Source organism: Channa argus, chromosome 15 (assembly GCF_033026475.1).
Source record: "Channa argus isolate prfri chromosome 15, Channa argus male v1.0, whole genome shotgun sequence".
Lineage (NCBI taxonomy): Eukaryota > Metazoa > Chordata > Actinopteri > Anabantiformes > Channidae > Channa > Channa argus.
The window spans coordinates 12449675-12462582 of record NC_090211.1 but is presented as its reverse complement, the minus strand read 5'-3'; the positions used below and the strand labels follow the sequence as shown (position 1 = coordinate 12462582).

At 39.8% G+C, this 12908-nt stretch overlaps 2 protein-coding genes across 7 annotated transcripts in view; both read right to left on the bottom strand.

Moving 5' to 3' along the window:
- The window catches only part of baiap2a (BAR/IMD domain containing adaptor protein 2a), a 50242-nt gene extending 43296 nt beyond the window's left edge, over window positions 1-6946 (bottom strand). For 5 of the 6 annotated variants that reach the window (XM_067476020.1, XM_067476018.1, XM_067476019.1 and 2 more), the window contains exon 1: window positions 6695-6946. In XM_067476020.1, the coding sequence (XP_067332121.1) occupies window positions 6695-6766 (72 nt within the window). In that variant the 5' untranslated portion in view covers window positions 6767-6946. The remainder of the gene's footprint in view (window positions 1-6694) is intronic. The other variant, XM_067476023.1, reaches the window with a different exon arrangement.
- A 1522-nt stretch (window positions 6947-8468) lies between these two features.
- Window positions 8469-12815, bottom strand: LOC137100074 (charged multivesicular body protein 6-like). Its single transcript, XM_067477699.1, has 8 exons — window positions 12476-12815; window positions 11754-11863; window positions 11458-11545; window positions 10917-11003; window positions 10614-10679; window positions 10200-10280; window positions 8933-9008; window positions 8469-8826 (listed from the first exon to the last, which is right to left on the bottom strand). The coding sequence occupies exons 1-8, from the start codon at window positions 12539-12541 to the stop codon at window positions 8783-8785; spliced, it is 618 nt and encodes a 205-aa protein (XP_067333800.1). The 5' UTR covers window positions 12542-12815; the 3' UTR covers window positions 8469-8782.
- Between the last annotated feature and the right edge of the window lie 93 nt (window positions 12816-12908).

Here is a 12908-nt window from a genome sequence, read left to right as displayed (position 1 = left end):
CCTGCTAATACTGCAGTGAGCACAACACGTGCCTTCAGTGGAAGAAAAAAAAAGAAACGAAATCAAGGCACACATCAAATCCAAGAACACCACGTGAAAATTTGAGTCCTGTCCAAGTTGCGTTGAACAGAGCAAACTTTTCAGCAGCGTGAGCCGAGAGAAGATTGTGCCGTCTGAGCACTGCTCTCGTGTTCTTTTGTAATGGAACTTTTCAGAGCATAGTATTCTACATCAGTCATGTCAACCACAAACAGGCATCCATATCAAACAGACCGAAGATGTTCCTCTTGGAAGTTTTTTTTTTTTGATGCAACCAAATACTGACAGTTTCAGCACTTGCTCTTGTGTTACGGTTAATGATGTTCCTTATAAAGTACAAACACAAAATACAGACACTGTATATTTTGCACTGCTTATTGCACTTCTGGTTAGATATTAAACTGCAGTGTGTAATACTAATTAAGACATTTACCCCAGGGTTTCTGTCAGGATCCAAGGTGTCATCTCCTTAGAACTATAACTTGCTGTGAATTATTTGTCTGGACAGTCAGAGATATTGTAAAATGGACACCAACCCTCCTCGTTTAGTTACAGTGTCATCACAAAGTGCTAGTTATTATAGTCAACTAATCTCACATTTACATGACTCATGTTATAAGTCCAGGCCTAAGCTAACCAAGAAAAAGATGCACAATCAGCACTGTAAGCCTTCCCTTTCAAGCTGCATCTGTAAAGTTACTCAAAATTTGCAACACAACAAAACACCAGAACCCACAGCAGAAAAACAATCACTCCGACTGTATTTAGGGTGTTACTTTTTGCCATTGAAATAGCAACAGCCAAAAGGCACAGTTTAGCCCGATTCAATCACAACCCCGACCTATAAGACCTGATGACTGTGCCTGGCTCCACAGTGTTATGCAAGTGGTCTCAGGTGTAGGAGGAAAACAAAGTCACCTCTCAAACAGGTCGCTTGTCCTGCCCCCGCCTTTGAAATGCAGTGTCCCCTCATGTATGTGCACAGCAAATAATCTGCTCACCAGAGATCAACGAATTTAGTGTGTTTGTTTGCCTTGCTGTCATCTGCGGCCAGTGTGTAGCCCCCCTCAGCCCGGCATCAGCCTCTCAAGTAACCCAACAGAGGCACTGGTTACCACAGCAACCAAGATCCAGACTTATTTGCTAGCTTTAGTTCTTTAACCAGCAAAGAACCCACTCATTTTGATTGAGGAGTGGAAAAAAACACAATGCATTACATTAAGTCCATGCAATGTTGTTCTGAGAGCAGAGATTACTTCTCCAAATGACCATCAAATGAAAAGAAAAGAAAACTTGTGCGATGAAACACGTAACATTACTGTTTTGATTGAATTAGAGTAAATATTATATTCATATTTTGCATGGCAGCTTTAAAGCTTTCAGAGAATTTATGAATTATTCGTGAGGGTCTTGCTGCCGACTTCCTTGCAACATCCACAACAGTCCAAAATAAACAGTCTTTCAAATGTTTAACAAATGTCAACTCGACTAACTGCTCAGTCGGGAAGGTGGCACCATTTTCCACTGTCTTTCGTGCTGATGCACCTTAGAGAGCTTGAGACAGAAATGTCCATCACTTATACTGTCAACTAACAGAGACTGTCTACATGGGGCAAGAGGAGCATCACTTAAAGAAGAGATGTAAATCAATTTGAATTTTGTCTTCTCATAAAGTACAGCTGAATGTACACACAGCGCCAAGACAGTGAGTGTCTGTGGAATTACTCACATTAAAAACTCATGGCAAACCATGTGTTTACGTATGCAGAATTTCCTGCTTTCTGTACAATAGCACATCACGTCTTGGGCTCAGAGGAACACTGTGGTTCCTTGCTCAGCTAGCCTAGTGGGTGTAACTCAGCCAGTGCTACTGAAAGAAGCAGCATCTGCCACAGAGGCGTACAGTAACACAAGCCACAGGCACGTTAACTGTAGCCCATGACCCTTAATGTAAGGCCATTGTCCACAGCCCTAACTAAAATGTCCTGTCTCTGCTTCTGTGTCTCCTTCAGTCTGTGTAATTACAGCTTCACCCTCCACAGTAATTAGGGACTATTTCAACAAGGATGTGGAATGTCTCCATCTATTTTTCCTTTTCTTCATCGCCTTCTCTCTTCCACCCCCACAAAAAAAAAAAAAAAAAAAAAAAAAAAAAGGCATTTCAATGCCGTCTATAAAGCAAGCAATGTTCGTATGTATGTTGTTCTGTGGCATGACATTATGGACGAGAGCCACGTTAACAAAGTGACTTGAAATCAACCTTTTCTGTCAGTGATGGCTACGAAGCTTGTTTACAGTCATTACAGTATAGCCTTGTATTTAGAACTGAGCATCTCCAGTCTCTGTCCTTGGGAAAAAAAAAAGCAATGATGAGTAAAAGAAAAGAGAGAATGTCTCTAAACCATCCGCCCCCAGACGTGCAGAGAAGGTGGGTGTGTGGAGCAATAGTCCTCTCTCTGCATCATAGTCAAAGGCACAGGGAACAAATCTGCTGTTCCACAGGCAATGAATGTTATGATATCTCCTGCAGTGCATAATGCAATCTTTTCAAGGCCCCATGCACCAGCAGGCATAAACTTGTTGAAACACTATATTCTGGAGGCAGATGTTCAGGAGCTGAAGTCATTTTGAACTCCATTAAATTGCATATTATAAGGCAAGTGGCGTCTGATGTGATATACTGCTAAGAAGAAAAAAAAAAATAAAGGGTAAATAAAATGATGGATGTCACCTTCATTCCAGTGACTTCAGAGGACTTCTTAATGCAAGACATAGCACTGTATATACAGCAGGCAGGACTAGTTTACACTGAACCCCTTCTGAGATTTTTACAGGCCATTTTTCATCAATTGCGGCACATTCAACACCTCCCTTTTATCTTCGCGTGAAACACATGAATACTTGCTAAACCTATGTGACCTCCCTCTCTGTCGCTTTTCCTCCCTCTCGCTCGCCTTCTGCAGCCCTTCACCAACCGCAAGTCTTTTAGCACAATGATATGACAGAAACACATAAGAATAATGGCACGTTGTTGCTAAGAGACCACCTGTTCAGATCTCCCACATGAGATTGTGGTGAAACTGTAGTCCTCTTATCATCATCAGAATATCATTCATTTGAGTGTAGCGAATGTCACGACAATACTGCAACTGAGAGAGAAACCTATTATGTAATGAGATGTCTTTTAGGCAGAAAAACTGAATTTAGACCCAGCAGTTCTTTCCTCCCTTGCAGCATAAGACTCGTGACACAAATATGATCTCTACAGTATAGTGTGTCATGCTTGATCCTGTTCACATCAAATAACTATTTTGCCTTCTTCATAACAGCCATTTGAGAGAATCTGCTGTTTTCCAGTGTGTGTTGACAATCAGGGAGTGGTGCTGCATGGGAAAATGAGTGTTGTCCTGAGGGCTGGTAGAGAGGCGACACACCCCTCTATTCCCCTACCTGTAAGGGTGTGTTCAAGTAGAGTGCACAGCGCACTTCCTAGATGACAAAGACTGGCAATTTACGAGCAAAATTAAGAGCATAAATTGCCTTGTGCTACAGGGTGTGTTCAACTGTTCAACCACGCTTGCTGTCGAAATTAGGTGACAAAGCTGCCTGTTCTTTGGTCTCTAGTCTGGTTCATGTGTTTGTTCACTTTGCTCCCCCACCACCCAAAGCCAGGTCAGCGCTCAGACTTGATCCACTCGCATGTTAAGAGGCTTGACCCTGTGCACCACCGTTCTCAGACGGTGGTGCACACACAGACACACACAAACATGCGAGCCCTAAGAGATAGTCTTAAGTATCTGTCTAACCAGTGCGGGAATGACTACATGCCAATCGCCATGTCTGGAATTGCCTGACTACATGAGGGAGGAGAACTGAAATGAGTCATGGAGGATCATACAGGGATTGCTGGGTTTATGGGGCTGACTCCATTGTTGATTAGGATAAAGTAAATAAATACAAATAAGGAGTGCCTTTGCCTTAACCAGCCGAGTAATGCCGGTAAAATTCTTAAAACTTAAGTCTCACCATCATTGTGTGTATAGTCCCTTCCCTGCTAAACACACACTAAACTGGACTAACATGAGTCACAGCAGTGCACAGCAGTTACCCTCCACTTCTCCCCTGCGATTACTCAGTATCTCCCCAGCTGTTGGCTGCGATGACTTTGCAGGCACCGTATGCTTTTACTTCTCCTCTTACCGGAGAGATCTCTGCTTGCACACAAAGCAAAAAAATGCAATTACAGTGTATGGCGGCACCAAAATGTGTATTTACAAGAGAGATGGGCAGGTCTACAGAGAAAACAAATGGCTGTTGGGAGTGTTTTCCAACACTCTGAGGTGCAAAAAAACTCTCCGGTTAATCATCACTAAAAATAATGAGCAACTAAATTAACAGGATAAAAAGCAGAAAAAGTCAAAGGTATAACACTGTAAACATAACAAGTTATGCTGTTACATGCAAGCAGAACTATTGTAAGAAACACAGTCACTGTGCCCTCGTGTGTGCCAGTAATGATGGTGTAAGCACAGTTCAATCTTCTGTTTACTATAAATTTTTGCATCATTTCATTGCTTACATAAGTAATATAATTTTCAGCTATGTTTAATACTTATGCAACAATCCTTGCAGCTCCACCATTCCCTCACCAGGGCTGACAATCACATGACATTATAAGGTGACAGTCTACACTCCAGCTTCAGACAATGTGTTATTTTCCATCCAAACAACTATCAGCAAGTTCCAAGGGCCAAACATTCTGACTATCACCCATAATTGTATATAATAAATAAGGATATAAAGCCTTCAGCACATGCAGTGCACCACTAAAGACCAATGTTTTTCATCACTGGAATAGAGTAAGAGTGTAAAAGTACATTTCTGTCTGATATAATTGCTTTTAAACTTTGAGGGCAGGTGAAGAAAGGGTGAGCGCTGCCAAATATGCAGGGACTAGAGAACACTCTCCATGACCTCCCACTGCCTCTGCCACTGGGTCAGATCCCTGGTGTGGAAGAAGAACCCTGCCTCTCCACTCCACTGCCCATCAGCGACTCTTGCTGTCAGAGCTCTGACAGAGTTCGGGGTTCGCACGAGCTAGACCACGGACCTTCTCTCCCCAAGGGTTCAGGATCCAGTCTCCTACAATCTGCATGTCTGGATTAACCCATATTGGTAGGTGTACATGTAATGAAACCCGGACAAAACCCAGCATCCAATTGTGTGACCAATTTGGCACAGAAATAGCAAAGCAAAACCTCTCTTTCCCTCGTTGGCTTTAAAAGAAGCACCGGACTCATCCTCTGTTCATCTGACAATCTTTCAGATAAATGTCCCTGTAGGAAAATGAGCAGTTCCCCTGAATCCATTCTTAACCTTCAGTCATAGGGGAAGTACTGTATGAACAGCTAAAAGTAGAATAACATCCAGGGAGCTATTATGTGTAAATAATAACCAAAAATACATTGAATGAGGGAAGGCCCCACAAGTAGCAGTGAGCTCTAACAAAACCGAAACCTGAGAACACAAGTCAGACACAGGTGTGGGGCCCTTGTAAGTTTTGCTAACATTCCATCGGTAGGCGCCTGCAGCTCTGCAGCGTGGCAAAGAGCATTGAACAAAGCCTACAAGTAGAGGTGAAGCATGCATTCGTTTCATGGATTAGTTGTTCTATGGAAAGTCAATCATTGGCCGTTTTCATAATCAATTCATGTTTCAGTCATGTATCATAAGTGACAAATCCCTACACTGCTTTGCTATGGTTCTCTGTTCTGATCCTTTGCTTTTCATACATTGTCACCTGATGTTTTAGTGTGTTTTACTCTTCTGATCACGTTTTATTTTCCTCAATGATATATTTAACATCCCCCCTCCCCTCTTATATCTTGGCATCTTGAGTATGCTTAACCATACATTTTATAAACACTGACCTGGGAAATTGTGATGATGTTTGTTTAAAGAAATTAAGTACCAATGCTCATAAACATAATCGTAATCATATTCTTAAGATGCGAAAATGCATCTTATTACTTGTGCTACTTTACTTCTGCGTCTTTGCAGAGTAGAGGCTTTACGTGCAAGCAACGTGCACACAGGTTTTATGTAAAACAGGTTTGAATGTGGAAATCCCTGCAGGCCAAATGTTTACTTGTTGCAACAGATGAGCACGGCCTTCTCTGACCGTCAAACACTGACACCTGGAATGCGAAATCCAGCTATTCCAGCACAAAAAAACTAGGCTTTACTGCAGAAATTCAGTGTTCGTCTAAGAATAGTCTCGATCACCATCAGTAGCGTGGGTGGATTATAGGATCATACAACATGCCTATAACGTTGGTGTCTGTGGAAACTGCCAGAGTGAACGTGACCAGTGTGACCGGCTTTGATTTTAGGAGCAATTTGGGCTCAGAGGCCTAATGCCAAAGCTGGTGCCGCGCTGAAGTATGTGGAGGTGGAGGACAGAACATTTTGGTCAATTGGCAAATGATCAAAAAAAATCAACCAGCTGAGCTGCGTCTCTTCCTACAGAGATTATCTAAGAGAAAACACGAAGCTTCAACGCGCCTTCACTATACCAAAGTCTGATTCATAGTGGAATTACGCAGTGTGTCCGACACCTGAATCCAAACTTTATCCATTAGTTTAACCACCTTACCTTATAGACATTTTCCGTCAAGCGGTGAACCTCGTCGGTGCGAGACATCGTGAAACCTTCAGCCAGGACCATAAACGTTTCTTTTCTTGTTTGTTTGTTTGTTTGTCTTCAAACGTGTATCCGCGTAAAAGACAGAAATGCGCGCACACACACGAGTCGGAACTAACAAGGTCGAGGCAATGCGCCCGTGATAGTGGAGACGGTGCTGCGCTCCCGAGCCCTCGCTCCAACTAAGCAGCACACCTTCTCTGTGCACAGCTGACAGCCCCGCTGCTGCCTTCACGGACTCCGCGAGAACTCCGTTTTCTCGCCAGCTCACGGGGCGCTGCAGAAGTATTCCAATACGAGTTATGCAGTCACACCAAAGATCGAAAAAATACAATAATGATAATTAAAAAGGTGGACACGCAAAAGTTGCATACGTGTCATTTCTATAATAATTCACGTAATGGCCTAAATAAAAGTTTAATTATGTGAGAATAAAGACGATCATATTTAACGAACGCAGCATTATTAGGACAGTCACTCATATAATAAAATTGCGATTATTCTGGACATGGCCACCCACACTTTCTACAAAATCAAAATAGAAAAATTCGTACAGCATCAAAATGCAGCACCATCTTGTCAAAGTGTCGATTTGCTGCCCCCTCCCCATAGTCATGCACCCGTAGAGCTTATTCCTCTGATTCACAGAGCCAACAGTACAATTTTGAAATGCTTGCACTTTACCAGAGTATTTCCATTAGGTGTTTCTTTTCCTTTTACTCCACCGCAGATCACTACAGCACCTCACCATATTTCTATCAGATCAATTATTCATTGGTTATTCGAATAATTACAATAACTTAACACTATATGTCAGTATGTAAAAGTAGTTATATTCAGCTCCACCTTTACCAGTTGTGCTGTTTTTCACATCACCTTAGTATGTGTCCCTTTGTTAATTATTATAAAATTAATTTGCCATAATTTTAAACTTGTACATTTGTGTCTGTTTATATACAGGATCAAACTCAATACTGTTAAATAATTTTTTTTTCTTAGTGGAGAACTTGCACTTTGGTACTTTAATATGTACTTAAGAGTAAAGAATTTAAAGGGGAATTTTTAATGTAGTGTTTTTAGTGAAGCAGTAGTAGTTTAACATGACTTGGGTTTCTGTTCTACACCTACCAGCTTTGCGTATCCATCTTATAATATATTATGCATACACAAATACAATAAAGTAAAGGAGGATTCACACTCTCATTTTATTTTTCATACAGATGTTTTTATTTTATTCCACCATTATCCTATGGATAACAAATGGTGGCTCTAATCTTCACCTGGAAGCTTTGAGTCTCTCTGAACATAAAATAATGCTCAGCACACCAGTTTCTCTTTGTCAGATCACAAAGAGCATTTTATGTATATAATTGTATTGTGTAAGGCTGTAAACAAATCATACTTTGTTTTCAGTAACACCGTAGGTGATGTTTTCCCTCACAGCGGATAATTTGTGTTAGCTTCATTGTACATGCTAATTAGAGTCTTGGTGCCCACTTAGAATAGGATTGTAAATACTATATTTGCTTTCTTGTCTAAACATCTCCCACATATCAGCAACATGAGCTTTTTACTTTCTGCCAATAACTACAGGCATTTCACTGATGAGAAGTGAATGAAGACACCTGTTTGTGTGATGCCGAGTCAAAAACTAGAGAGCAGTGCCCCCTGCTGGGAATTGTGTTACAGAACCAAAAGAGTAGATTGCATGGAACTTCACTTTATTGAATTTTTTTTTTTTTATGAGTGTGAGTAAGAAAAGACAAAACAACATATTGTAACCACAGCTTGATTTAATATGTAAAACAATAAGCTGTTTGTCCTGTCATTCTGTTATGTCTTAACACCACAGTTACAATGTCGCATTGCTTTGCCAGTTCAAGTCTGATGCAGTAAAAAACTGAACTTATCACTTCCTAATTATACATACGTCCAAAGACCAGATTACCACCTTCACTTACTAACAATTAAAAACTAAGTATTCAACAGAAGTGATCTGAATGGGGCTTAACACTGAAAATCAACACTAATTTCCCACTGCTAGGCTGACAGCATTTCTCTGTGTGGCTTTGCTTCTCTCTGCTCTAAAAAACAAAAGGTAAAAAAAAGGAAATGTTACGGGTAATATCCAAAAGATACAAATATATCCAATCTTCATGTAATGCTTTGTGTTGTGGGAAAAAAAGATACCTGGTTCAGCTTTAGCTGCCTCTGGGACTTGTGGTATTGGCTCAGTGGGGACCTCTGGAAGTGCTACATCTTCTCCCTAGGGACATAAGACAATAATGATTATGAAAATTAGAGAGGAAAAAAAAACTTACACACTTGTTTTTATTTCAGAAAATGTAATTTTGGAGATGTCACTTCTTAACGAAATGAGGTAATACTTATCAAGTTATTTTGATTTGATATTTAGAAATCACAAATTTACCATCATACGACACTCTTTCAACTTAACAGTATAAAATAATAATTTTTTTAATTTTCTTGTCCTTTCGGTTTATCCCATGAGTTCACCTTCGCCACAGCGGATCATTCTCCGCATGTTGATTTGGCACAGTTTTTACACTGGATGCCCTTCCTGACGCAACCCTCCCCAATTTCTACCGGGCTTGGACCGGCACTGCAAAGCTGGGGAGGGGAATGAGCTGTTGGGGGTTCAGTTTCTTGCCCAGAGAAATTCAACATATAGCCGGGACCGGGGATCAAACCACAGACCCTGTGGTCCGTGAACGACCAACTGAGCTACATAAAGAGTATATTATAAAGAAATTATTGTAGCTCAAATGAAAAATGAATCAGACAGTGAGTCAAAAAGTAATATACGGTTTAGAGATATTTCAGAATTTTCTATTATACTGTAAGACCAGGTAGGTTACAACACACGACTTATTTGATGGCACATCTAAAACATGTCCCTTCAGTGTCTAGATAGTCCTGCTTGGAGTTTTATTCTGAGATATTATTCTGCTTAAAATACATAAACATAATCCAAAATTTAGTTTAAATAATTGGATCAAACTCAGCCTTAGAATTAGTGTCTCTGTTCAGGAGTGAGGCACAGTAATTCATATAGTTTAACAGCTTTGAGAGTCTGTCATTTTGGATAATTATTAGATTACAAATTAGAAGAATATGATAAAGTTCTAATTATTATGAATTAACCAAATTCGGATTTGCAACTGCTTCAACAACAGCCTGTTATGACATCAAAATGATAGTGAATTAAAAATTCTACCAACTATGCTAAAATGATTCCTGTTCCTCAAAAGGCAGATTTTCTACAGATCTGAGTTCAGAATACCAAGTTTAAGTAATACTATTCACACCAAATTCAATTTGGAATTACAGTTCTAATGTTAATGCACACAAGTGTGATTGTTCAGCAAAAGTGCATGCATGCTCAGCAAACATTCCCTGTTTTAAATAAAAGTGATATCCTGATCTTAAGACCCACCTGAGTGATAGTTGCCAGCTCTGCTAAAACAGCGTCCTCATCCTCCTGTGTCAGGGCTCCAGCCAGCATTTCATCAATTTGCTGCAGGAGCAAAAAAAAAATGTTGACATTACTGTGATAGCTGAGGGTTTGTTTTTTTTTTGCCACCTTAGTATACTGTATGGATATTTAAGTGTGGACATGAGTGTTTGAATATCTGGGAAAGTTGTAGTTCAAGCAGAATGCATACACTAAACATTCAATACATCTTTTGGGTGAAATCTGAAGAAGCAATAAGTTCCTAGTTCTTTGTTGTTGATCAGTAGACCACTTTAAACTTAATACATTTAAGATTATTATTAGGTTTATACACAGTAGAAACTTCAACTTTTCTCTATGCAGGTGCATTTTACTAAATGCCAAGCAGACACTTACCCTCTGATATTCAATTGATTCCTGGCTCTCATCCAAGATTCTCTCCACATCCTCTATTGACATGATCTGTCATAAATAAGGAAAGAAAGGTCATGTGACAAAACAAAAGTGTTTTAAATAAAACTTTTTTCAACAATTCAGTAAGATCTCTACGCTGTTTCCAAGAATGTGCAGCAGTCACACAGCTGTAGTCAAGACTCTGCGTCTTAAACCTTTAATCTTCAAACAATGCATCAGTATACTGACACAAACCACAAGCCTTCTGTGCTACATAAAAGCAAAATATTATTTATATGCATCTACCTCGTGCATACTCTTCAGACAGTCGTTTCCAATCTTAAGCCCCTCGATGACTTTCATCTCAATTTGCATGAACTCAATGTCTTGAACCTGTTGACACATATTGTACAATATAAATAAAGGGAGAAAATTGGAGACATCCATGACAAATACCAAGACATCTATATGTGATGAAAAACAGTATGCTGCTTTTATATTCTCAGTGTCAAAATACATTTATCTACAACAATTTTTACAGCTCACATTTTTTGATATATTTATTTTTAATCTGATCAATGAAAGTAATAAAGCAGCAAAATTCAGTATTACAGAGATGAGGATTCCCTGACTTGGAATGAGGGGAAGCCCTTCTAAAGATTTCAATATAATATTTTAAATATTTTATTTACAAGGAATACTTCTTCTCAATATTTAAGACAAATGCATCAATTATAAATCGTATTCTTACTAGAATCTTACTAGAGAGGTAGGTATCGAATACAATGTATTACAGCTTGGGGGTAATTCTTAAATAGAGAAATAACCGTAAATTTGCAAAACTTACAATGCTCTCCAAGTTTGAAATCTGATTTTCAGTCTTGGCTAGCAGCTGATCCTGGTATCGTTTCTTCTTAAGAAGGAGCAGTGCTTTTCTGTAATAACACATAAAAAGGCATTTTTTGTGTGTGTGTGTGTGTGTGTGTGTGTGTGTAGACTAATTACATTACATTACAGACTGTCATTGAACATGTGAAGGGATCTGCTGCACCCCAGAAAAAGAATCACACAAACCATTGCATACTCTTTTGAATTAACATTTCTGTGATTGATTTTACTGACTATATCTTTACTTGTACTCACTCTTTCCTGCCATCTTTTAACAGCTGCCTTGCGAGGAGCCGCTCTTTCTCTACTTGCAGGGTGATTCTCTTTTGATACTGCTTCAGTTTATCCCTCTGCTGCTTCAATTGCTGAAAAAGACATCAGGACATTATATAAATTATTGATTAATATTACAAACCAAATTCATACAAACTGACAAGAAGAAAAGGTGATCGATTTAGCAATTAGCATGGTGAGCGACCACCACACATTAAATCAGCGATATCGCCCCTCACCTGAACCAAAAAGTCACATTAACAAAGACAAAAGTTTCTCCCATAATAATCATACACAAAACAAACCCACCCAAAAGTTACTCCCATGTGTGTCTCACTGTATTGATGTGTTGTACAGTCTGATAACCTTGGGGATGATTATTTTATTTGATTGATTATTATTTATTACTCTAATAAAATAATAAAGTGGCAACAGTAATAACGTTGACATTAGTGAATTAGCGTTTTAATCGTATTACATTCCAGTGTGATTAGTGTTAGAGGCTTTATATCAACAGCGGTCACAAACAGCGGCATCCAAGTTAACTGTGTAACGTTATCGACTCATTAAAATCCACTGGCGACACACATTGCAAAACATACGTCACTCCCGGCTGGTGCCCACCGCACAGTGCGGCTAACAAGCTAAGCTAACATTAGCCTTGTGTTCGTACAGTACAACGGGACCAACCACTGTTAGCTTACCAAAATGGCTTTGTCTTGTTCCGTTACACGAGAAGGTCGACTCTTTCTCCCAAACACGTTTCCCATTATTCAGCCACATTCTCCTTCATCGACGCACAAAATATTACTTTTTACCGAACATGTTGCCATGATTTGAAACAGCCTATGAGGGCTAGACGGCTAACTGATAAGCACCATGTCCCCAGATTTTCCGAATTTCCTACGGCAAGCGAGACAGGACGTAATCGGCTCGGCATTACCATCTATTACCACCTCCCATGGATGATTGAGCTTTGAACTGAGGAAAAACGACAGTGTAACGCACAGCGTTTGGCACAACTGAGTTACCTCCTCAAAACGTAATGATAAGTGAAATACAAACATGCCCCACAGTACCTTGGATAGCTTCAGACTGCTGGGGAGGAGGGGCTTCAGGATCAGCACCTTGGACAGC

What these genes read in the sequence shown, in the direction of transcription:
- LOC137100074 (XM_067477699.1), bottom strand. Translation starts at nt 12,541, where the DNA reads ATGGGAAACGTGTTTGGGAGAAAGAGTCGACCTTCTCGTGTAACGGAA. An exon ending in AACAAGACAAAGCCATTTTG is followed by an intron (nt 11,864 to 12,475) that starts GTAAGCTAACAG and finishes TGTCTTTTTCAG; the next exon opens with CAATTGAAGCAGCAGAGGGA. An exon ending in AATCAATTGAATATCAGAGG is followed by an intron (nt 10,281 to 10,613) that starts GTAAGTGTCTGC and finishes TTGCTCCTGCAG; the next exon opens with CAAATTGATGAAATGCTGGC.